Consider the following 22,821-nt stretch of genomic DNA (forward strand, 5'->3'; position numbering starts at 1 on the left):
AAGCTGCGCAGCTGTCAGTCAGTATCAGTCATAAAGAAAGTGATCAAAACACTTGTGAGAAACAGGGCAGACGCAGTGACAGGAAAGATCTTTTATTGATGCTGTTAGAGCGTCTGCCTTGAGACAAAAGCCTTCAGGTTGTATTTAATATAAAGAGATCAACTCTGATTATTGTTAGCCAAGCTGTTTGTCACCAGTGAAAGCAGCGAGTGTTGTCATATGGCCACGAGAAAAAAAAAAGTTGCGTAAACATGACTCACCTCAGGCATAAAAACACCAAGAGATAATTTATTAAAGGGAAGATGTATTAATGTATTAACGCCTTGCATCATAGAGGGTTGATACAAGGCGTTGTCGTCAGTTTCACAAATGTGGGTTATAAAAACAGTTTGTGGACCTTTTGGATTACCAGGATTTCTGCATTGATTAGTATTGTTTACATGTAAAACAACATCTGATCGACATCAGTGTCACGGCTTCAGACAAACACAGTCTGGTTAAACGCACTCACACAGACATGCACACAGAGCGCAGGCTGGAAAAAGTCATCCAATTAAAAGAGGAGGAATTTCAAATCAGTTCTAGAAAACTGTTTAAGTTCATCGTTATTTTTGGGATTAGGGGGACACATCTCCTCACTTCACTGTAATCCTACAGTCACACTGAGGAAAACGCTAATTGGAGACCAGAATGATCATATAATATTCGTATTATCTCCTTGCCTTGGAAATGGTTGCTTCAAAGACAGGGATCAGGTCTACCGCCAGTCACAGTCAGTCGACATCTTCAAAACAGCTTTGGTGCATCAAGATGGCGATAAGATCTGCCATCAGTTTGCCATGAAATCTGTTTGTCATTGTTCTATTGTTCTTCTTCTACATAAACATGAAACTGAGTTTCACATTAACTTTGGAGTCGAACCAGAACCTCACAGATTCGAAGCAGAAATTCCTCTACAAATGTGATTTAAGTGTAAAATGTCAAGCAGTCAGTAACCTTGCTTTTATACGGGAATATAATCAGAATGCAACCAGTTAAGTGCAAAAACACATGAGTCGTGCTCATTGGTGCACACTTACTCTGATTGCTCGCAACTTGTTGTCTGCGCTTATAAATTAGGTTTAGGAGCAGTGATCTGCAAATTTTCATCAGTCTGTCTGAGAGGGGTTGCAGTCAGATTGCCTGCCTCTCACTAGGTGACCAGTTGGTTGAGCCCTGAGTGATAGTTTTGGTTTTACCTGCACAGATTGAGAGATTGTGGCTTCATCCCAGGACACTGGCTGTAAATGGATTTTCATTTCATTTAAGGTGCTCACAAGATTAAAACATGACAAAAAATGCCCTTCCCCAAAATGATAGTCTACATGCTCCTGTAAAAATAAAATGGGAATAGGGGAGTGTTTTCTAAGGGATCATTTCTTTTGATTTAAAGTAGTAGTGCAGATTAAGCCATTGTTCCTAAAGAAATATCTGTCTGTACTTTTTAAAAGTGTTGTGAGCACCATGAAAACAAATATTAAAAAGGTTCCCGTATGCTAGAGAGAACTAAATGGAGGTGAGAAAATATGTTCTGAAATGTGGTTTAACTAATTATTAGTATTCTCAAGGGCTCTTTTCTCGAGACCAAACTACATTTAGAAGAAGAGACATCACTTAAAGCATAGATAAATGAGAGTAATAACCCGACACAAATCTCAGACCCCTGTTGAGGCCTATTAGTCTTCCTCCTATCATGACAGCATCTGTGCTATTCCGAGGAACCACCGGTATGTCTGTGTTGTCATTGCAGAAGGAGACGACATGAAATTTGACCCCTTTGGGACGTCGGCCCTCAGCACCTTGGCCAGCTATGACTGGTCAGACCGTGATGAAAGTCTGCCCGGTGAGGTCAGAAAGCCACCGGGCTTGGAAGGAGCTGGCCTTCCATCTTTAGTCCCCACTCAGAGGAAGGAACTGACCTTTGGCAGCACTGAAAACATCACAAGCAACTCCATAGCAAACATCATCACCTCCTTCCCTGCAGAGGACACTTCATCCGCAGATGACAAGTTTGAAGCCTTTGCTGACTTTGGCTCCGGCGACCAGGGCGGTGTCAATAACGAGGATGACTTTGGAGACTTTGCAAGTACTGTTTCGGAGAAGTCAGACTCGCCTGCTGCCACTGCCGAGGCGGGCTCAGAGGGAAACCAGAGCGAGGCCTCCGATGACTTTGGTGCCTTCCAGGGAGACAAGCCAAAGTTTGGCAGGTCTGACTTCCTCAAAGCCAGCGCTCAGGCCAAGGTCAAGTCCAGCGAGGAGATGATCAAGAACGAGTTGGCAACTTTTGATTTGTCGGTTCAAGGTGAGTTTTCATGTTGTATTTACTTCAAGTAGGCGGCACATTGTTTTTCAGTTAAAAATAATTGTCTAAATCCAAATGGAATTTGCTTAAATGATAAAAAAAACTGAAAATATTCATTTTTGACAACTTGGAATAATTGAATATAATGAATGAGTTATTGAAAATTGTTGTCAACTAATTAATTTATTAATTATTTGAAGAGCAGTTTTGGCAGAAAAGTATTAATTTCTGCATTGTTGAATTTGTTGACTCAAGCTTCCTCGCACAGTCTAAAGACACACATGTTGGGTTAATAAAAGCTGCTTTAATTATGCTCCCTTATTTGCAAGGGGTTGCTGCAGTGGATTGATCCTCATGTTTGATTTTATCCTGACGTAACCCTCTCAGGGTTTTGTTACTGCTTCCAGTGTTGAACTTGGGATCTTTCACATGTTGAATGTGTTAGTGTGACAGCCAAGAGGTATGTCAGGTTAAGTGGTGATTCTAAATTAGTAGTTGACTTAAGGAAGCGTTGTTAGAATAAATGACTATATGAATGTATGCATAATGTGGACACATGACTCTTCTGGCCAGCTGTAAATCCTTGGCCCTGCACTCTGCTCAAGCACCCCGCCCCCACAGACAAGGCCCATCAGATGTGTAATAAAGCTGTCAGACATTAGATGGTAGTGTTGAGATGACAGCTCCACTCTCTAATGGCAGCGACTGGTGAGATGGATTAGCACAAATCCATAAGCAGAAATTAACCGTATCCACTTAGAGGCTGTTCATTTTCGAACCGCTGTTTGCTGCTGTTATTTTTCACAAAATAAATTATTACAGTTTCCTGCACTGTGATCAAAGCCTCATGTAGATTCATTTCCCTGTGCTGAAGTTAATGTGTGTGAAGAAGCAGGGCTCGCTAACTCCCCTTCTTCCTGTGGCTCAGTGACCTGATCACGGTGGGGCTTCTGGTGTAGGCTGAGTGGTTGTGTGGTGATGGTGGGGTTGACGGTGGATTACCTGTGTGTAGATGGCGCATGCACACATGCGCTAACAGCTAACCCCACTGGAATAGTCTGGGCTTCACTTGTGTTTGTGCTCGTGTTTGTTGTGGTACCTTGCCAGGGTTTTTGTCCTTCTATGAATTATTCATACCTGCATATTTGTGCCTCTGTTTTGTACCTAATTATTGTTTGTCACAAATTAAGTATTTACTCATGCTGTCCCTGTCTGGGAGGAATTAACAACAAACAGAATGGAAGTAGAATGGTTGGAAACAAACAGGTGCACAGCCCAAAATGAGTTGCATCACAACGTGTCGCTGAATTGGTATTTCTCTCATTTCTCTTCTTCCCTGCCCCGTCTTTGTTGAAGGTTCCCACAAGCGCAGTCACAGTTTGGGTGAGAAGGAAATCAGGCGTTCACCCCCATCTCCGGCACCAGAGCAGCCCTTCAGAGACCGATCCAACACCCTGAACGAGAAGCCCGCACTGCCCGTCATCAGAGACAAGTACAAGGACCTGACTGGAGAGGTGGAGGTGAGGAGGGAACCCGAATATCAGTAGATTTCAGTGCAATACCGAGGACTGTTAAAGCTTCAAAATAAATGCCCCTTTTTGTTCTCTTCTGTTTTCCCTTTGTGTTCATTTGAGATAATTTTGTGCTGTGCTGTTGCAGGAGAGCGAGCGCTACGCCTATGAGTGGCAGAGGTGCCTGGAAAGCGCTCTGGAGGTTTGTGTTTGTTTGTGTCCTGTATCTGACCTCATACCTGGGAGAGACTTAATCGTGAGAGCGACAGCAAATGTTCTAGAGTAATTAAGATAACCAAAATACACTGAAATGTTTTTTTCAGCCAGGATTTTACTTGTCACGTATGCCTTGGGATTTTTTATTTTCTTGAAACCTGCAAATATAACTTCAGGACTTTTGTGTTTTTAAAGCTCATCAAAAATTGAGGATGTTGCATGACTTGAAGAAAATGTCTGCTGAAATATTTATTTTTGGTTTTAATGCGTTTGACATTTCAATCCTGGGTAAAGGCCATAATTGTGTAACACTTTACTATTGGATGCTCATTATGAGTTTTATAATCAAGACCAGTGTGTATGTAATGACGTCAGCCTCTGTCCTTCCACGTTAAGGTCATCACCAAAGCCAACAACACCCTGAACGGGATCAGCAGCTCTTCTGTCTGCACCGAGGTCATCCAGTCTGCTCAGGGCATGGAGTACCTGCTTGGTGAGGAGCTGCAGTAATGCACACACAGACACAGCTACTACTACCACTACTATAAACACACCGGGGGCCTCATTTATCAAACCATACAGGGAAAGTGCTCTAAATCTGTGTGCAACAACCAGCACTTTGCACAATAAAATCTCCATTCATCATCCACACACCACAGAGCAACCCTATATATTGTAAACCACTTTCCTTTCAAATGCCTTTAAATAGGTCTCATTGCCACCAACATGAGAGTTGGAGGTCCCGATCAATGAAGTAGCACTAAATAGAACTATTTATTTAGCATGTTTTTCTGGAAGAGTGTGGACACTGTCAAAAAAAGCAAAAAAATCAATGCTGCAGCTGTTCAGGTCAAAGAGAAGTAAAGAAAGTAGATGTAAAAAATAGTGTTGATGACCACAGAATAAAAAAAAAAAATACTGCCACAGGAGTAAGACAGTCCACCTCATCAGTATCGCCTGTGGATGGAAAAATTGCTTCAATAATTGGTGAGGTGTCTCTGGCAGAAATCATCCCTGAAGGTGATGCTTGACACGGTCGGTGAGCCTCCACAAAGCACAGAGGGGGCAGGGCCATCATGAGTAACCACTTTATTTTATGGTGTGGTGATTGTTTTGGAGTTTTATGGCCATGAGTCTCACACATAGAACTGAAAACACAAGCAATTTTATACCCTCCCCTGCAGCTGAGGACACTAGAAAAAATCTGAACCAAGATGACTTGTGAGTTCATTCGGATTGCCTCTATAGAACAAGGGCGATGTAATGGCAAGACAATGCAAATAACATATACTGATCACTCAGTATCACTCAGAAAGGTCCCTGCAGTCCCTAAAAATGTGTACTTTCATGCTAAAATTTATCTATGAGTCAAGCTCAGCCCTTGAATGTTTGATGATATTGATAAATAACACTATGACCTGGAAACATTTGCACATAGAGAGTTAATACTTCCACATACAGTTAAAAAGAAATGAGGTCTTGCGAGCCTCAGAGGCAACAAGAGCCTGTTAAAGAAGCCGGTGTGTGGCCTAACACCCTGTGAAGGACAGAAAGGACAAGATTAAGATGAGCTCTGGTGTGATGGCTTATCTCTGCCCCGTCTGACAAGGTCCTGCTGCTTTACTGTTTCTCTGCTTTTAATGAGCCGAGTGGCTAACACGTCACGGCTAGGTGCTCAACACCGAGTAAGAAAGTGTGTTTCTGTGACATGTGTGCGTGTGTGTTCTCCCTCTCAGGCGTGGTGGAAGTGTATCGCGTCTCTCGGCGTGTGGAGCTGGGCATCAAGGCCACGGCGGTGTGCTCTGAGAAGCTGCAGCAGCAGCTGAAGGACATCAGCCGTGTGTGGAACAACCTCATAGGCTTCATGTCGCTGGCTAAGCTCGCTGTAAGATGCTCTGACGTTTGTACGCACTCACCAGAGCGCAGGACAGATAGATACAAACAGATTCATAAACTTGGTTGCTTTCTTTTTCTAGTGGAAGTACACACTGATAACAGAGCATTGAAGGTCAGTTAACAATGCAAGTCCTGCCAATAACATGATTAAGTGTTAGTGAATCCAGTATTGTCGGTCCATTAGGATAAAATCAATGATTCATTGATTTGAAAGCAATGCAGATGGAGTATTTTGGTAGGCCGGTGTTTGGATCAGCGGGGATGACGAAGACTGTAAAGATTTATTTACCCAGCTGTCTCCAAGTATCTGTAAAACGGGACGCAAGAGGAGGACTGTTCTCATCCGCAGAGCCAGCAGACGAGGAATACTGTTTGTAGAAGATAAAAATGATTTAGCATCTTGAGAAAGGAGGCAGAAACAAAATGCAACAAATGTTTAATTAAAGCAGGGATGTAGATTTCTTTCCTTATAAAGGAGAAAGATGTAAACTTGGGAATTGTTTGTTTTTACTCTGAGTAGCCAATGTCGTGCCAAGTATTTATTAAAAAAAAAAAGTTGATGATGCTCGGAGATGTTTACTGTAAGCCGACTTGTTCTCTCTGCTGTTATTATAAGAATAGAAATGACTACATTTTGCCCTGCGGCAGGAAGTAAAACGTCTGTGTGTTTTTGTGTGTCTAGCCTGATGAAAGCTCCCTGGATTTCTCCTCCTGTATTCTGCGGCCGGGTATCAAGAATGCAAAGGACTTGGCTTGTGGGGTTTGTCTGCTCAACGTCGACGCTCGCAGCAAGGTTTGTGTGCACGCACACTCACACAGAGTAACTGTTATTGGGTACTGTTTTTTGTTTTGTTTTGTGTTTTACACACATGATGTTGTGCTCATCCCCAGCAGATAACAACTGACATTTCTTTGACTTTGAAACATTTTTCCAGAACAAAGAAGAAAGCACTATTGGACGTCTGTTTAAACGAGTATGAGACAGTCAACTGTCATCCGAATCTCATTCCACTCTTTCCTGTTGGGGTCCTTGGGGGGCCTATCCTCCTCTTACTGACGAGCCCTGCGGGGGGCCAAAGTGACAGGATTCCCTCCTCTCCACTGCTCTTCTATCAGAGCTGTTTTCTGCCTAGACATGCACGTCATCATAAAAAAAAAAAACACAAAGTCTCATCCCAAGTCTAAACCCCAACCCCTCACATTACTTTGCCTGTCAAGCTTTGTCTTCTTGCAGCATATATGATGCAAGTAATAATCATTTAACACAAGTTCGTAGGGAAGATCAAATTCTTTTCACCTGTCACATTGCAGATTTTTTTTGCATGTAGTCGTCTAGTTAGCTAACTGTCACCATAAATCTGAGCAGAATCCAGCTGACGTGTATGAATTTTATGTTTCCAACTCAGTTGTTTGATAGCTTTCTGTAGATCAAAAAACTTTTAAAGAGCCCTGCGTAATGTGACAAAAGATTAATGAGCATAACAGAATAGTTCTTGAATTATAATTTCCTCCTAGTTAGTCGTAGTGTGATTGGGATAAATGAAAGAGATGCAACAGCTTCATATCTTTTATTATTGCAAATAGATCAAAATTATCCCCAGAGCTGCCAACCTGCAAACCAGACGGCTCAAACTCAGTTGTACAGCCCAGTTTGATCTCAATTCAATTTTATATAGACGTCTCAAGCTTTGTATTGTAAGCTAAAGACCCTACCATCAGACAGTCACACACTCGGTGACTGTGGGGAGGAAGAACTCCCATTTAATAGAAGGGAGACCTCCAGCAGAACCAGACTCAGAAAGTGTCAGTCATGTGGTGCAACTGGGGTGGGGTTGAAAGGAGAAAATAAGGATAGAGACGGAACCAAATATAAACTACAAGAGAGAGTAGACAGATTTATTTATATGTGTAGCAGCATATATACACATCAGTAATGCAAAGAGGAAGAAGTGCTGAGTGCATCATGGGAAGTCCCCCAGAGGCTTAAATAGAAGGATAAGCATGGAACCACCACCTCTTTTTTTCTCTTCTCTGTTACCCCACCCCCCAGTAGATTGCTGCCTCTTGCTGAGCATGTTTCTGCTAGAGGGTTCATCCCATTAAAAAGGGGCTTTTCCTTCCCACTGTCGCCATGTGCTTGCTGACTGGGCATTGTCTATTTGTTGGGATTTTTCTCTCTATTACTGTAGGGTCTTAACCTTAAAATATAAAGTGCATTGAGGTGACAATTTTTGTGAATAAAGCAGAATTTTACTAAAACTGAGGTTTATAGTCACCTGATAGGGTTAAGCCAGTGGTGTTAAACATAAGGAGTCTTTGCAGGGCCTCGCAAAGACTGAAAGGTTTTCATAGGTTTTACAACTTTGTCTCCCAATAAAGACCTCCCCCATAGCCATCCACACTACTCATTAGGCAATAGATAAACAATTAAATTAAATATAATTAAATTTTATCTGATGGTGATTCTATAAATATGCTCTGCACCTTTACAATCACCACATTGAAACTGAAATTAAGCTATTCCTTCAAAACAGCTATCAAGTATATGTAGGTGTTGGATATATAGTTGCAGTATGAAGAGACTTGCTTCTATTTCTGATAGAGCTTTCCTTTAATGTTACTCCAGAAACAATACAAATAGTCCTGAAAGTAATGCTGCAAAGTCAGTGTTTCGACAGTTTTTCCTTTGTACGCTCTCCAGACACTCTAAATGCCAGGTGTCACTCCTATTAGTGCCCCACGATGTGAACAAAGTCAGAGCTTGACAGGCTCTGATCAGACAGTCACTGTAGGGGAGACGGTGGGCAGACAGTCACTTTAGGTCATCTCCCAGCTTTTATGGTGAAGTATGAAGTTAGAAGTGTCCACGGATAACAATGTGCGCTCTTGAAGTAAATGACAAAGAGGGAAGATGTCACTTTGGCACCTCGGGGTGGGTTTTTTCACTCTGTGATTGCTTCCTCAAGGTCACGAAGGTTGTTACTTTGTCTTGGAAGGGTTTCATTTTCTATTCTGCCACCTTCATCTCGAGGTAGCCGCACACTTTGCCACTTTGAGCTAACAACCGTCGGTGTTTCTAATAACTGTTCAGAGAGCGGGGCAGGATGGCGGTACCTCTTGCCTAGGGTGGAGGTGATTTTCATCGACGTGGGCCATTAAGGGTATTCTCGGACCCTGCGGTTTAGAGGGCAGGATGGTGGCGTTGATTGTTTCTTGCGATCCGTCTGCTGCTCTGCCAGAGCCAGATGGATAGTCCAGGCGAGATAAGGCTGACTGAGAGGCATCTAGGCTGCGAGCAGATGTGGCTTACACATTAGTCATAAGCAGGGAGAACGGCGGATAATAGACCTGCACACACAAACGCACTCTCTCTCACCTCTCGCTCTTCTGTGCGCAGAGGCAGTCTGAAATTAATGCAGTTTTATTTTGTCTCTGTGCCACAAGCATGAGATTAATAACCCATCTTTTAATTACATTTTTGGCACAAACCACCCTGGTAAGACTGCATAAAAGCCGAGCGGAGAATAGCATCCCCTCCGAGTATAATGAAGTGAAAGAACAGCTTTGGCTACGGCAGACGGCACCGATTGTTGCTTTGTCCCTCAGTGAAGAGGTGCCGATTTGTTTTTCGACCAAAGGTGCAGGCGGGTGGAGACGTTGATGTGGCATCAAAGAAATGCGAAAAATGCTCGACAGCCGATGTGCTCAGTGGCTCCTGTTCAATTCATGTTTTGAATTCTGATATTATTCTTGATTCAAACAGAGCCAAACATTCGCTTTCAGCCAGACTCACCGTGTTTCTGTTTGGCTAATATTCTCTGGGTTGTTGCACCTTTTTTTTTTTTTTGGTTTAAATCATTCTGCATGTTATCTTTGGGTTAAGGGGCTTGGATGGGCGACTGCAAACAGCTTCATCTCTCCTCAGTTTGTCACTCAGAAGCAGCAGCAGTTTCACCCTAAGTGATACTTTTTGGCTAATGATGCTCCAGCTCCTCCACTAAACGATAAATGCTAATTTAGGCAATTACAAGGAGAAGGACTGGAAAGGAGTTTAAGCTGAATAATTTAGCATTTTTGGCTATTTATTTTAATGCAGCTTTTTCAAGTGCCTCAAGCATTTGGATTATCAAATTGAATGTGTGTAGTTTTGACAGCAGCACACGGGAGTTTGGACCACAGCTTTGTTCTTAGGCTGCCCATCTCTTTCACAGCATGTTTCCATCTGGTCGAGGTTAGCGGGGCTCCTGCACAGACAAAGAAAGTCAGGGAAATTACTTACTGTGCAAAACCGACATTAAAGAATTTGGGAATTGAAAGAGCGCTCTTTGAAAATGTTAAAAGCACAAATTTGACCAATCTGAAGCTGAGAGTAACTGAGAAGTTGAGATGTTTGTCTTGGTCATTCAGCAGTCGTCCCTGCAGCGGGAAAAAAAAGTGGAACTAGTCTGGCTCCAAAAACGCTGTGGTTTATTTTTACAAAGCCTCATCAGCCAGGCTTGGACATTCGACAGCAATTTCCTGTGTGGAAGTGACATAAATTAGCGAAAATCATGTCCCCATCCCAACTTTATTTAAACGTGTTGGTGGTAGCAAATTTAGACTGAGCAGATATTTAAATAAATATATGTTAATTCTTATTTTTGTTATATTGTTTTGTTTAATTTCATCCAATGTAAATTTAATTTCAAATTATTATGTTGTTTACGTTTTACTGAACTTTTTTTTTTTTTTTTTAAATAGGGTTGTGCTTAAAGTAACATTAACCTTTAGCATTAACCTTTGGTGAAATAAAAAGTAGCGCTTTTTTTTTAATCTCACAGTAAAGAAAACTATCAGTGAGGGCAGGTTTCTGTTTGTGCTGGCTTGTAAATCTCTGAGTCATTGATGAGTTTTTTCACCATGTAACACATGCATCCACATGTTTTTGATCAGTAACCCAAATCCCAAATATATTCAGTTTATTATTGTAGAAGAAAACCACCAAACAGAGCTGAAGTTGTAGCTTTTAGTCAACTAATATAAAGCTGCTGCGATAGTTTCAGGTGATCGGCTGATTGTTTCAGCTCTAACCCATCATGCTATTGTACCAGCAACATGGCAAAAGATGAAAAGATGGTTTTCATCTCGGTTTTCTCCCAACATCTCAGCTTCTTTTTGAGCAGGGGACGTCTGATTAAACCAAACCTTTATTTTCAGTCTCCAACCTTTATTTTAATGCCAGTTGATAACTGTCATTTTAAACACGGACTCTGGTTCATGTGAGGTAGCTTTTCTCCTTCTGTCTACAACCCAGATTTGTCTACAGGACTGGATTAACTGTGACAAACCGCGCTGATTTGTTTCAGTGAGCATACTGGCCAAAATCTTCAGTCAATATTTTCAATCGATCAAGGCAAAATCTCTTGAATTCTGAGTTGGAAAAATGTGTAGGAGCCCTGAGGGTAAAAACTTTCATGTTTTCACCCACAAACATGCTGTGAAAAGTGGTGAAACGGCTGCTCGCTGCTTATTCTGTGCACACTTTGCTCTGGGCGCTGCATGAATATGCTTCACCTCTCTGACTGCTCTTGTGCTTACAGGCATTGACTAAAGACAGGGAGAGGAGCTTAAGGGTAATTATGCCTTGTTTTTTTTGAACTTCTAATAAAATAGTTTGCATTTAAGCTTGATTTTCATATCCGAACAGATAGAGGAACCAGGACCTTTACATGCAGCTGAAAGGTCAGATGAATTAGTAGAGTCTCTGTTTTATCTGACAAGTCCAGCTTGAAAGCATAAAAACCCCACACTGTAGTGTCACAGCAGGCTTTTATTAACCTTTGTTTAACCAGGCATTAAAAACAAATGATTTTCCAGGGCAGGCTGTGTAAAAGGCTCTGTTTAGTTAAAACAAGTGGATATTGGCCTCCCTTCACTGACACACAGGTGAACTCTGGAGCAGGAAAGGCACTGCAGTGAAAGCAGGGGTGTGTTTTGGTTTGACCACCCTTTCATTTTGCATCCTCTCCCTCCCAACATTTCCCAGCTTTGGCACTCCTCTAAGTGCAGGTTTGTGGAAGCAAGTAGGCCAGGGCACAAAGGGGGCTCTGAAAGGAAATCGCTCCTCCAGTGAAATGTGAGCGTGTGAAGGAAAAAGTGAAAAGTGGAAATGTGTCATTCGGCTCGTCTGCGAAAGCCCTTCATCGGGCGGCGCATCTGTGCCGCAGACTGCATTCAGGCAGGTGGAGATGTATTTGACTTAATGGTGTGTTGTGGTGGTGTATTTCTGCATGCGTCTCCCCTCTGCTTCTGTGTGGGAGGCTGTGATTCACTGCACATGACTCATTCCTCTCTCCGGCTTCAGCTCCATTATTTCACCGGGGATGCAAACTCCTAAACTGCACATCACACACATTAGCATCTCTTGATTGCGCCCACCGTGCCGCAGCTGGGCCCAGTGAAATCGCAAACTTGCATCAGAGCCCTCATGTATTAGTGTGTGTGTGTGTGTGTGTGTGTGTGTGTGTGTGTGTGTGTGAGAGAGAGAGAGAGGTTTCAGGGGGTTCGGGTCAGTTCAACACATTTCATTTTCTAAACAGCTCCAGTTCAGGCGATGTTTTTCAGAATCAAATCGCATTGTGACGCAGCAGGCTTTGCGGTGGGGGATTGTTATCCTTTTTGTCTCAACAAAATAAATGAGGTGATCCATATTTGTTGATACAAGTACAGACAGTGATGGAATTACAGTCTTAGCACAATGCATTTTATCAGATTTCTTTTTTTTTTCTCCTTTCAGTTCATTTTATGTCAAATCTTTGGGGAATAATTTTGCTTTATTTTTTGCCCCATTTAGCAGTCATTTGTGGTATGTTTGGATCCTCTGATCAGGTTGTCAGCAGGTTTAAACATGACATTATAGCTTCCTCTCATTTTTTAGGGAATTTTTCTGTTTTGCCCCCCTCCCTCCCTCTATTTAATATAAAAACTGCAGACATGGCTTCATCTGATTAGACATGCAGCTTCAAACATATCTAATCTTCTCCTGTGTTTTGATTGAGCTAAATCAGCATGCATGAAGATATCTATGGCTGTTTTGATGGCTCTCATGCATACCTCCCAGATTTAAAAAAAGAACATCATCCATGCCCAGCTGTAAACACGTTACTTCGACACACAATTTCCATCTTGGTTGCATATTTTGTGTATAAAGAGAGGACTACACAGCACCTCTCATCTTAGGTCTCTCTAAATGTCAGCCGGTGCACATTTATTTGTTCCAGCACATTTAGAGAAATACCAGGGGGCGCCGTCGTCCTTCTTGTGTTTTTATATATATAACAGTGTAAAAGTGTCACAGCATGCAGCATCCCTTGATTTCAACCACAGTTGCATTTTTTTGAATATGCAGAAAATCTTTAGATTTAGTTTGACTCCTTATAAACAGTCAGATTTAGTTATGATCAGTGAGATGTTCACAGCATGTGGCTCTCACAGCATTTCTGTAGATAGAACATTTGTACCAGTTGGAGTATTATTCATACACTGTCTCTATTTTTTTTCTTCTTTTCCTATACTCGCATATAATTTTATGCAGGCCATTTTTAACAACTTGAGTTTTTCCCCAGTAGGCGTTGCCCATGTGTATTGAAATGCTTTGCTTGCCAGAGGCAGATTTTCATCCTGCGTAACTTGGCTGGAATTTACTGCAGGGTCACCTACATTGAAGCTGCGCTGTGCACCACCATGCTGCTCTCAGAGAATAACTGATTCATGCTCTGAATAAGCGTGCTGCACGTACTTTTATAAATACCATCAATACAGCTGAGTGGTAATGGCATGTGTCATATTTCCCAGTTAATTAAGAGGCTTTTATGGTTGGACTGGTGTAAGCTCCCTGCAGCCTTCCCAAAAAAGTAGATTTTAAAAGCTGCTTTCAGATGCTCGCTTACTCACAGGGGCAGATTTTTTTCCCCCCTTAAATATTTGAATTTCAATCTCTACAAAAGTAGGCATAGAAATAACTGCATTGTTGGGTTCTCCATCTGAGGATCACAGCCTTCAGTTGTAGATCTGACATGGAATCCATAGCGTGTCTTTTGTCCTCTCCCCCTCTTACCCCCAACCGCAGAAGACTGTCCCTCCCTCAGCCTGGTTCTCCCAGAGGTTTCTTCCTGTTAAAGGGAGTTTTGCTTCCCACTGTCACCAAGGTCTTGCTCATAGGGGGTCATCTGATTGTTGCCGTTTTTCTCTATTATTTTAGGGTCTTTACTTTACAATTTAAAGCACCTTGAAGCAACTGTTGCTGTGATTTGGAGCTATATAAATAAAACTGAATTGAATTCAAGTTAATTGAATGTTGCTGCAGGCTGCTTTGTGCTCGTCAAAATAAACTAGCCTTTTTTCCCTTTCAGCAGCATTAAAATGAAGTCCGGGTAAAGCAGGTGTGCACACACAGGTTCATATTATTATTATAATATTTCACCCTTTCACTCAAACAGGCGTTCAACTCAGAGACAGACAACTTCAAGCTGATGTACGGGGGTCATCAGTACCACGCCAGCTGTGCCAACTTCTGGATTAACTGTGTGGAGCCCAAACCCCCGGGCCTCATCCTGCCTGACCTGCTCTGAGCTGCCATGGTAACACGGCAAGAGCTAATTACCACCAGATAGGTGGAGCGGCCGCTCGCCTCACACCAAGAGCAAGAGGAGGACGTCTACAGTCACTGGATTCCTCTAGATTTTTTTTAAATCCTAAAATCTCACCCAGACTGTGTTCATTTGCAGATCTTTTCCCTGAATAGTCATTGGTCGGTTCATATGGTTACTCTTTTCCTTCAACCATACAGGTCAGCAGTTGAGGTCATATTTAAATCTGTTTTTAATGCTGCTTTTGACAAATTATTTCTGCTGACTATTCGTGCAGAAATGCAACAATATTAATAAATATAACTAATCAGTGAATCCTATTTAAATTATTAGCTGTGCAATATCCTTATAACACTGGCAGAGGAGGTTTTTGCTTCTGTTCGAATATTTTGTTTTGTTTGCAGTGAATCAGACTTACAGAATCATAAGTCTACCATTGAATTACTTGAATTGTATTTCTGTCTCGGGTCTGTTGGATGAAACTCTGTGGCTGTTATGGTTCTAATGTCTTTTTGAAAATCTTTAACATTCAAACCATCGCTGCTCTGCCGGAAGGCAGGCGCCTCTCTTTTTCTGCATTATGTTTCACTGCTTTGAATGTCTTTTGCACTGTTTGTGAGGAAACTTTAACACCTCTTTGGGTATTTAAATTGTATTTTGTAGGTGTTGGGGATTTGAAGGGAATCTGTTGTGACTTTCTGTGTTGTTGTTGTTGTTGTTGTGGTGTGCAGAGCTGAAAGTCTGGAAGTATTTACTAATGCTGAATTTGAACAGCAGCAGCATTTTCTGTATATTACAGTGTCATGCTGCAGCTTTGTATTAATCACCCAGCTGTAATGTGAATGTTATGTAAATAAATGACGTGCAAACTGGTTAAAGTGTCGCAGAGTTAATGTCATTATCCGGTTTACAGGTCATGCAGACCAAGTTCACCTGAAGGACCTGCTTGTGTGCACTGTGGCGTTTCACCACAAGAAACTGGAGGGCATGTGTACATCCAGTCTGAGCCTAATGTTCAGCAATTGATGAAACCACTTATTTAGCAGAGGAGCCGTACATACTCGTGGATGAAGAAACCTGGACCGAGTACACATCAGTTCATCATAATTTTTCATAAAATAACCAGCTTCTTCTGAGGAAAGCAAATACTTCTGAAAACTACACGTGTAGTTCTAAGTAACTCATTACTTTGGTAAATATAATTAATGATAATGTTACTACTCATTACATTTTTTTTAAATCACCGTTGGTGCTTTGCAACATAATAGCCTGAAGTCAACATCCTGCATATAAAATCCCTTTTAGAATAAAAACAAAATGCAAAAAGTATTTTATGCAAGCTCCTCGAAATTTGAAAAAAAAAAAATCAAATCCTTTGTATTTTAAGACACTCCCACCAGACAGGCACTAAATAAGCCCTGATTTATATATTCTCTTACTATAGCTACTGCATGCACGTGCAGTGCACTGTTTAGCCTGTTTTAGCCCATTGCCAGGTGTGTATAATTCAGCAGTAGTCGATATAAACTTAAAATTAAACTCCTAAGATTCTTTTTTGACGCATCATGTCTGCATAAAAATGGGTAACTAGGTTGTTGCTACATGGTTGGTAGGCAGCGCGATGATGTCATAATCACTGACATAAATAGGAACCCTCAGGGGCCTGAAAGCAACATACACAGAGATTTTGATTATTTGGTTATTATAGTAAAGATACACCAAATCAAAACCTAAAAGTGTCTTATCACATCAATTATGAAGTCTTGGAGATACCTAGCAGCTTCCTAATAACTGGCTAAAATGACCCATATTTAGTGTTTATGACCGTTCAACACCTTATCAATACATTGTAGGATTTTAATCTCACAACAGAACTAATTTATATCCACAAAAACCATCACGATGCCCGGCAACCACCAGACAACGGACTACATAACCTTTATATGGTAGAGCAGAACCTGATAATTAATCACCAAAAGCACAAACAGGCCAAACAAGACTGCAACATGGGCATGTAAATAAAAAAAACAAACAAACAAATAAATAAATGGATAAAATAAGAATTCAAACCCGTCTCTACCAGGAGAATATCATTTTTTAGCCCATCCAACCAGATCTTAAGCACCAGCTACAAAGACGTCATTACTTTTTATACCAGTGTAAAATAAATAAATCATGATTTGCAAGGCCTCCCGTCACAGGCTTGAAGCCTGAAAATAAGACTTAGAAGATTCCTGCTGGAGTCCTAAGTTCCCTCTCAGACAACATGAATTACAATATGCTGAAAGGTTATGGATTTTTTCTTGTCTAATGAAGCCAAAAACACGGTGCCTACTCCAGATTTAATAATGTATCACCACAACGCCGACAGCAGTGTTGGTAAAAACCGACACAAAGGACCCTAAACAGAAAAGAATGACAGAGAAAGCAAGGCTCCAAAAATGATCTGCCTGGAAGAATCCAGGTTGTCCTGGCAGTACACCGAGCCTTTACACCCTCAAACTTATGCACTGCTGTACCCTCACCACGGCTAAACACACAGTCAACAATGTTTCATCGCTTTTCTGGATTCATTCATCCAGTGTGTTCAAGTCTGAACACAGCACAGCCTTAAAATGACTCATTTAATTCACGTGGCTTTCTGCTCTTATTCCGCTGCTTTTCCTGTGATGCTTCCTCTTCCGAATGCATGAATGTTTCTGCACATTTCCCTCTGTCATTTTACCCAATAATGTACTTTCTCTCAGGCCAGAGAGGCCTCATTTCCATCACTTTGCGACAAAATGGAATAAATTCTCTACCAACAAGCCTGCAGGGCCATCGCTGGCGGTTGAGCTCAGCCAATCAAATGAGATGTCTGAGGGAAGGTGGGGGTGAAACCAGTCTTATTATTATTCCCCCGCTCTTCAGGTGTGTTCTCCAACATCCATTTTTATCTCTCGCCATTCCCTAATTTATTTCCTGCAGAAAATGAATTCCTCTCCTCTCACCGTGAACACCAGGATTACTAAAATTACAAACACTGAAATCAATTACCGAGCGAGGCCGCGTAAATCAAAATGCAGCCTCGTCTCTCTCTTTGCTGCGCCCATCTTCACGCCTATTGTCTGCGATGGCGTGCTGAAACGATCAGTCTGGCAGAGACAAGAGATTGAACTGACACGGTGCTGTACTGAGTGCTGCTCTTTGGTGTTTCGTGGCCATGCCCATCATATTATTGATTAAAAACAGCTGCTTCTGTAAGTTCATCTTCACCCTCGTGGAAAGAGACGCTTCCTGCTTTACATTTTGACAACATTTCCAATTATTTATGTTTGAGAAGCTAAAGCAGCTGTTTCAGTGTTTACGGGATTTAATCACAGTGACAGCAGAGGAAGAGCTTAAATGTATTAGCAGCATTCGGGATGATTAACTGAACGCTAATCCTGCGTTTTTGCGGGGTGGTGGTGATGTTTGAGCAAAGTGTTTCCTTTTAATCAAGCAAAAATGTATTCAAAGTAGTCATAAATTTGAAAATATCAATAAAATGACTTGAGCCATTCATCAAGCAAAACGTACAAACCGTCAAAGGTTAATATTTTTTAAATCGGAATACTATTCCTGATAAATTAGAACTGGAAGATGAGTCATTATATTGATTTTTTATCGTTTTTCTGAAATGTTGCAAAGTGATAAATTGGTTAATTACTCATCTACAGTAGAAATATTAGGACTGGATTAATTATTGAAGACACAACTGTGAAATTACCAAAGTTAAATCAATAACATGCCTTGTCAAAAAAACACAAAAAACAAATCAACATGTAGATTATACTAAATAAAACACAAATACAGTAAACAAATACTTTTTTGTGTTAACTGACCTATGACCTATTCAAGCATAAGAAAAGGCGACAAACACACAACAGAAAACGCTTAAATTGTGTCTCTAGGCACTTTGTTACTAGCAGCCTTCCACAAAACCAGATCTTTATTCCCTTCTTTTAACATTAGTCTACAAAAAATACCCACAACAACATAGTGTGACAAGCAAAATAAAAAGTAAAATACTATTTTTATCATCGGCGTAACTTTGTGCTGAACATTGGGGGGGTCAAGATCTCTGTCTAAATAAATAAATCTATTTATAAATCTATAATTTTGCTGGTAATACCTGAAACGAGTAAAGAAAATCAACAGCCTATTTATGCAACATAATTCATAATTTTATTGGAGAGGTTATATTGGTTGGGTCTGATAACTGGGGGGGGGTCATAACCCCCCTAACCCCGCTGGAAATTACGCCCCTGATTTTTATGGGAACAAGTTGAACAAAGAGGTACAATATTGAGTGTCTACAGCCATTTGTAAAACACGGTGGAGGCTCTGTCATGATTTGGAGCTGCATTTAAGCCACCATCTAACTGGCAACAGCTCAATTTTTCAGCATGATAGGAACCCTAAACATACTGCCAACAGTAAAGAAAAAAAGCAGCCAACATCCAGAGAGCTTTGAATGTCCTTCAGTTACAAGAAAGGTGGTCTTAGAGAGTTCAGTCTGTGTTGAAGAAGGTGGCCAAATACGGACTTTCCAGGCCTGAAACTCGCTGAGACGCTTTGGGATTTGCTGGAGTAGACTTTATCCAGCGGCCTGACTCACCCATCATCACCACTGGTAAAAACAAAATGCTGCGACATTGCACGAGGGAATGTGTGCCATCATCAGAGCTAAAGGTTCTTCAAGAAGATATTAAAGTGTCACTTTTTTGGTCAGGTAGCCTAAAAACCTCATGGAAAGAGCATGTCATGGAAATTGTTTGAAAGACACATTTAAAGTTACATTTTTTAAAAGTCCTTAAAATGCTGGGTACTGTGTTATTTCTAACAAATGTGACACAAATGGAAGTAAATAATGTAAAAACTGAGGTCTATTTTCAGCCTTGGATTAATGCACGTTGAGCTCCCGAGTATTTAACAGCAAGAGAAATCAAAATACAAAAAATCAAATCAAATCAAAATTAACAAATATCCTCTGGCTCCTCCCAAATACTCCCACTGAAAGTGCGTTGAAACATTACAAGCCACATTCATCCAGGGCTTTAGGAGCTTTTTAATCTGTCACACACACAATCACACTACGGTGAACGCATCGGGAACAATTTGGGATTAAATACCTTTCCCAAGGTACTCAATCAGATCGAACCAACAATCTCCTGATTGCTTGACAACCCGCTCTGTCTCCTTAGCCACAGTCGCCTGTACAGAGCAGGAATTATCCTTTAACGCTCATCTTTGGTTCAATGTTAGTGGAAAGCAAAAGCCAACACTTAACATAATTTATGATGACCCAATTTTCCCATTAACGACCTGGACACAAATATTAGTCATTTCCACTGCTTTGATGCTCTGTGCACACAGAGTCAAGCTTCGTGGCTCACAGTCCTTCGCTTCAGTGTCCAATCAGCTGAGACAGCTGAGACTTGAAAGGCAGCCGACAGATGAGTCACTGTTATACCACAGAGACAACGCGCTCGTTCAGCTGCTCGCCGAGGAACAATGACTGTTTCATGACAAACCAAATTCTGCTGTGCTTCAGATGACCCTCAGTCAGACTGTGGGGCTGTTTTTCCTCCCCATTCTCCATCTTTTATCCTCAGTTATGGATTTTTATACAACTGCTTGTACCCTGCGTTTTCATTACCATAACACAAAGCACTAACAACACTTAAATCTGCCCTTTGGGACTTTTACACAGGTTTCCATCTAAGCAGCATCCTCTATGTGCCCATTCTCCTAATGTTTCCAACTGTTGTGAAGCTAAAAGAAATGCAGGCTTTGACTCACACCACGCAGCTGAAGCGTATGTTGCTGTTTGGCTAAATCATGTTGTCAAATTATTACTATAACGAGCGTGTCAGGTCTAAAATTGAGGCAGTGTGTTTATATTAATAATGGGCTTGTGTGCATGGCCTTATTAAAATGGAAATGCAGGATTTACAACCAAGTGATACAGCAGTAGTTGTGTAGCCCATGCAGATTATAGTGGATCATTAGAGGTTGTATAATTTGAAGCCCAAAGAGGCCATGATTCAGTAATCCATTGCAGCCACAGCGGATGTTTTTATTTGCTACGTGTGGTTGAAAAATTTCATTATTTACAGGATTGCAGCAACAAAACTTACAACGAAAACTGAAAACTGTATTTTTCTACCAATTTTACATAATAATAACAATAACAACATAATAATTTAACTGTTGTGTTGCATTTTCAGTTCCACAGTCCTTATATATTCTGTTCATATTCAATCACTATTTTATATTTAACATAATATTTGGTACTAAAAATAGATAAAGATAATTATTCTTTTAAAAAAAGGAAAGAAAAACATTTTCTGATATAATAATGCAAGCATGACCTCAGGATCTACAGTGGCAGCTCCAACCCTGAATGATTAACTGAATGTACAAACTACATAAATATTAATTTGTTTGTTTGTTTATGTACAAATTAAAAACAATGATGTAATCTTTTTATTTCTACATTAGTTTTATTGTTAAACAGCGGTCTGCTAGCGGCTCTGCAAATATCTGTTATGCAAATATTTAAATTAAAATGATAAATCTTTCAAAATGAATCAAAAGTACAGAAACAGCCAACGAGTAGTTAGCAACTAAAGCAGAACTGGAGCTGCGCTGTACTTTGTGAAATACCACTTTGTACCACAGGATGGCGTAGTGATGATGGAGCAGTCTTTATTTGATCAGGAGACTTAAGAGCACATTCTTCTTTAAAACGGCAGCCTGCAAAAGACAAAGTTAAAGCAGCAGACAGCGGGGGTAAAATGCTGCCCCTAGTGGTGAAACCTTTGAGTAAACTATACAGAGGGTTATTACAAACAACACCTTTAAGCTAAATGCTAATTTTCCCAATACTGTCCAAAACCTTGGTGTGAAAAGTAACAGGTCAATACATGTCCTCATCCTAGCAACAATCCATGAACCGAACATTAAAAGCTTCCACATTAAACACTTTCCTCTGTCTTTAGCCAGTGCAAACACTGTCAAAAATATCACTTTTGGGATTTATTATCTCACTTGGATAAAGCAGGCAGTTTGAAGATGCTAAATTGTGCATTTTTAACTAGTTTCTGACATTTTGTACACTGAACATTAAATAATTCATCATAAAACAACAAATTAAAATATCATAAAGACAATATTAGCACACAGCGGTGTGTTTCAGCTCACCAGTATCTGATGCTTCCTGTTGAGTTGCTATGTCTGAATGTCATCTCCAGAAATGTCCTCAGTGCCATTCGTTCTGCATGGACTGCACGGCTGGAGCCAGGCCTGCTCCGACACTCAGGATGATGCAAATGGTTTTGCTTACTGCTTTAATGATAGATGATAATATCCTGCTGCTGATGAAGGATGTGTTTACTTTTAGTGCTTGACTGTGCTCTGAAAAAACCCCCAACGTGCATGTGTGCGTGTTAACACTACCAGGAGGAGGGTAAGGGGAAAACTAAAAGAGTTTTTTGCAACCTCCAGCAACATTTAACGCACTCCCACCAGAAATGGTGTGCGCGCTGTATAATTTGGGCCCATCACTTGAGCGTTTCAGTAGCGAGCCGCGTCTCTGTGGGTAATGGAATTCATTGTTAGGACCACTCTGGAGGTCCCTCAGAAGTGTGGGCACAAGACAAATGGTGCTCATCAATATCTGCCTGCTGCTCTGTAACCACAGCAAATGGAAATGAATGACGGAACGCTTTTTTGACATCTGAAGACATCTCTTGGGGAAATTGGCTGTGCAGATTGAACATCAAGAGGCCTTTGGAGAAGGAAAGACTGCTGCCTGTTCATGTGAAAAAATCCCGGAGATGTCTCCATTCACAGTTAGAAAAAGAAAAGAGAGAAAATTTATGCTTTTAGTTTTGTTTTAAATGTGCACTCCGATTCTGGTAAAAGTCCGAAACAATGGGTGTAGGGGTGAATGCAAACAGTGATATTATCTTTTTATGTTTTTACATTTTAATGTCACTGTCTCAGGGTTTGAAATAACATCCTCGTACAATCCCGTACCTCTGGTGTTTTTATTCCTTTTTACACCTGGGATATCAGAAAAGCATCTGTGCACTGATCTCCGTGGCTTGAAAATTTCAGCTCAGTGCTGGTCTCTTAAAGTAGTACTACAAAGTGACATTTTATTGCACCATTGCGTGGTTGTGGTCTCAAAAGAATTACTTTC

The 22,821-nt window shown here is 40.9% G+C and overlaps 1 protein-coding gene across 11 annotated transcripts in view; it reads left to right on the forward strand.

The window, feature by feature from the left end:
• Positions 1–15,465, forward strand: part of synrg (synergin, gamma) — a 42,133-nt gene extending 26,668 nt beyond the window's left edge. For 8 of the 11 annotated variants that reach the window (XM_005474761.4, XM_005474759.4, XM_005474760.4 and 5 more), the window contains 9 exons: positions 1,790–2,341; positions 3,698–3,861; positions 4,001–4,054; positions 4,465–4,561; positions 5,805–5,953; positions 6,647–6,757; positions 6,900–6,938; positions 11,544–11,576; positions 14,442–15,465. In XM_005474761.4, the coding sequence (XP_005474818.1) occupies positions 1,790–2,341; positions 3,698–3,861; positions 4,001–4,054; positions 4,465–4,561; positions 5,805–5,953; positions 6,647–6,757; positions 6,900–6,938; positions 11,544–11,576; positions 14,442–14,573 (1,331 nt within the window). In that variant the 3' untranslated portion in view covers positions 14,574–15,465. The remainder of the gene's footprint in view (positions 1–1,789; positions 2,342–3,697; positions 3,862–4,000; positions 4,055–4,464; positions 4,562–5,804; positions 5,954–6,646; positions 6,758–6,899; positions 6,939–11,543; positions 11,577–14,441) is intronic. The other 3 variants (XM_005474763.4, XM_005474768.4, XM_005474762.4) reach the window with 2 other exon arrangements.
• Positions 15,466–22,821: the final 7,356 nt, after the last annotated feature.

This window comes from Oreochromis niloticus, linkage group LG14 (assembly GCF_001858045.2).
Source record: "Oreochromis niloticus isolate F11D_XX linkage group LG14, O_niloticus_UMD_NMBU, whole genome shotgun sequence".
Taxonomy (NCBI): domain Eukaryota; kingdom Metazoa; phylum Chordata; class Actinopteri; order Cichliformes; family Cichlidae; genus Oreochromis; species Oreochromis niloticus.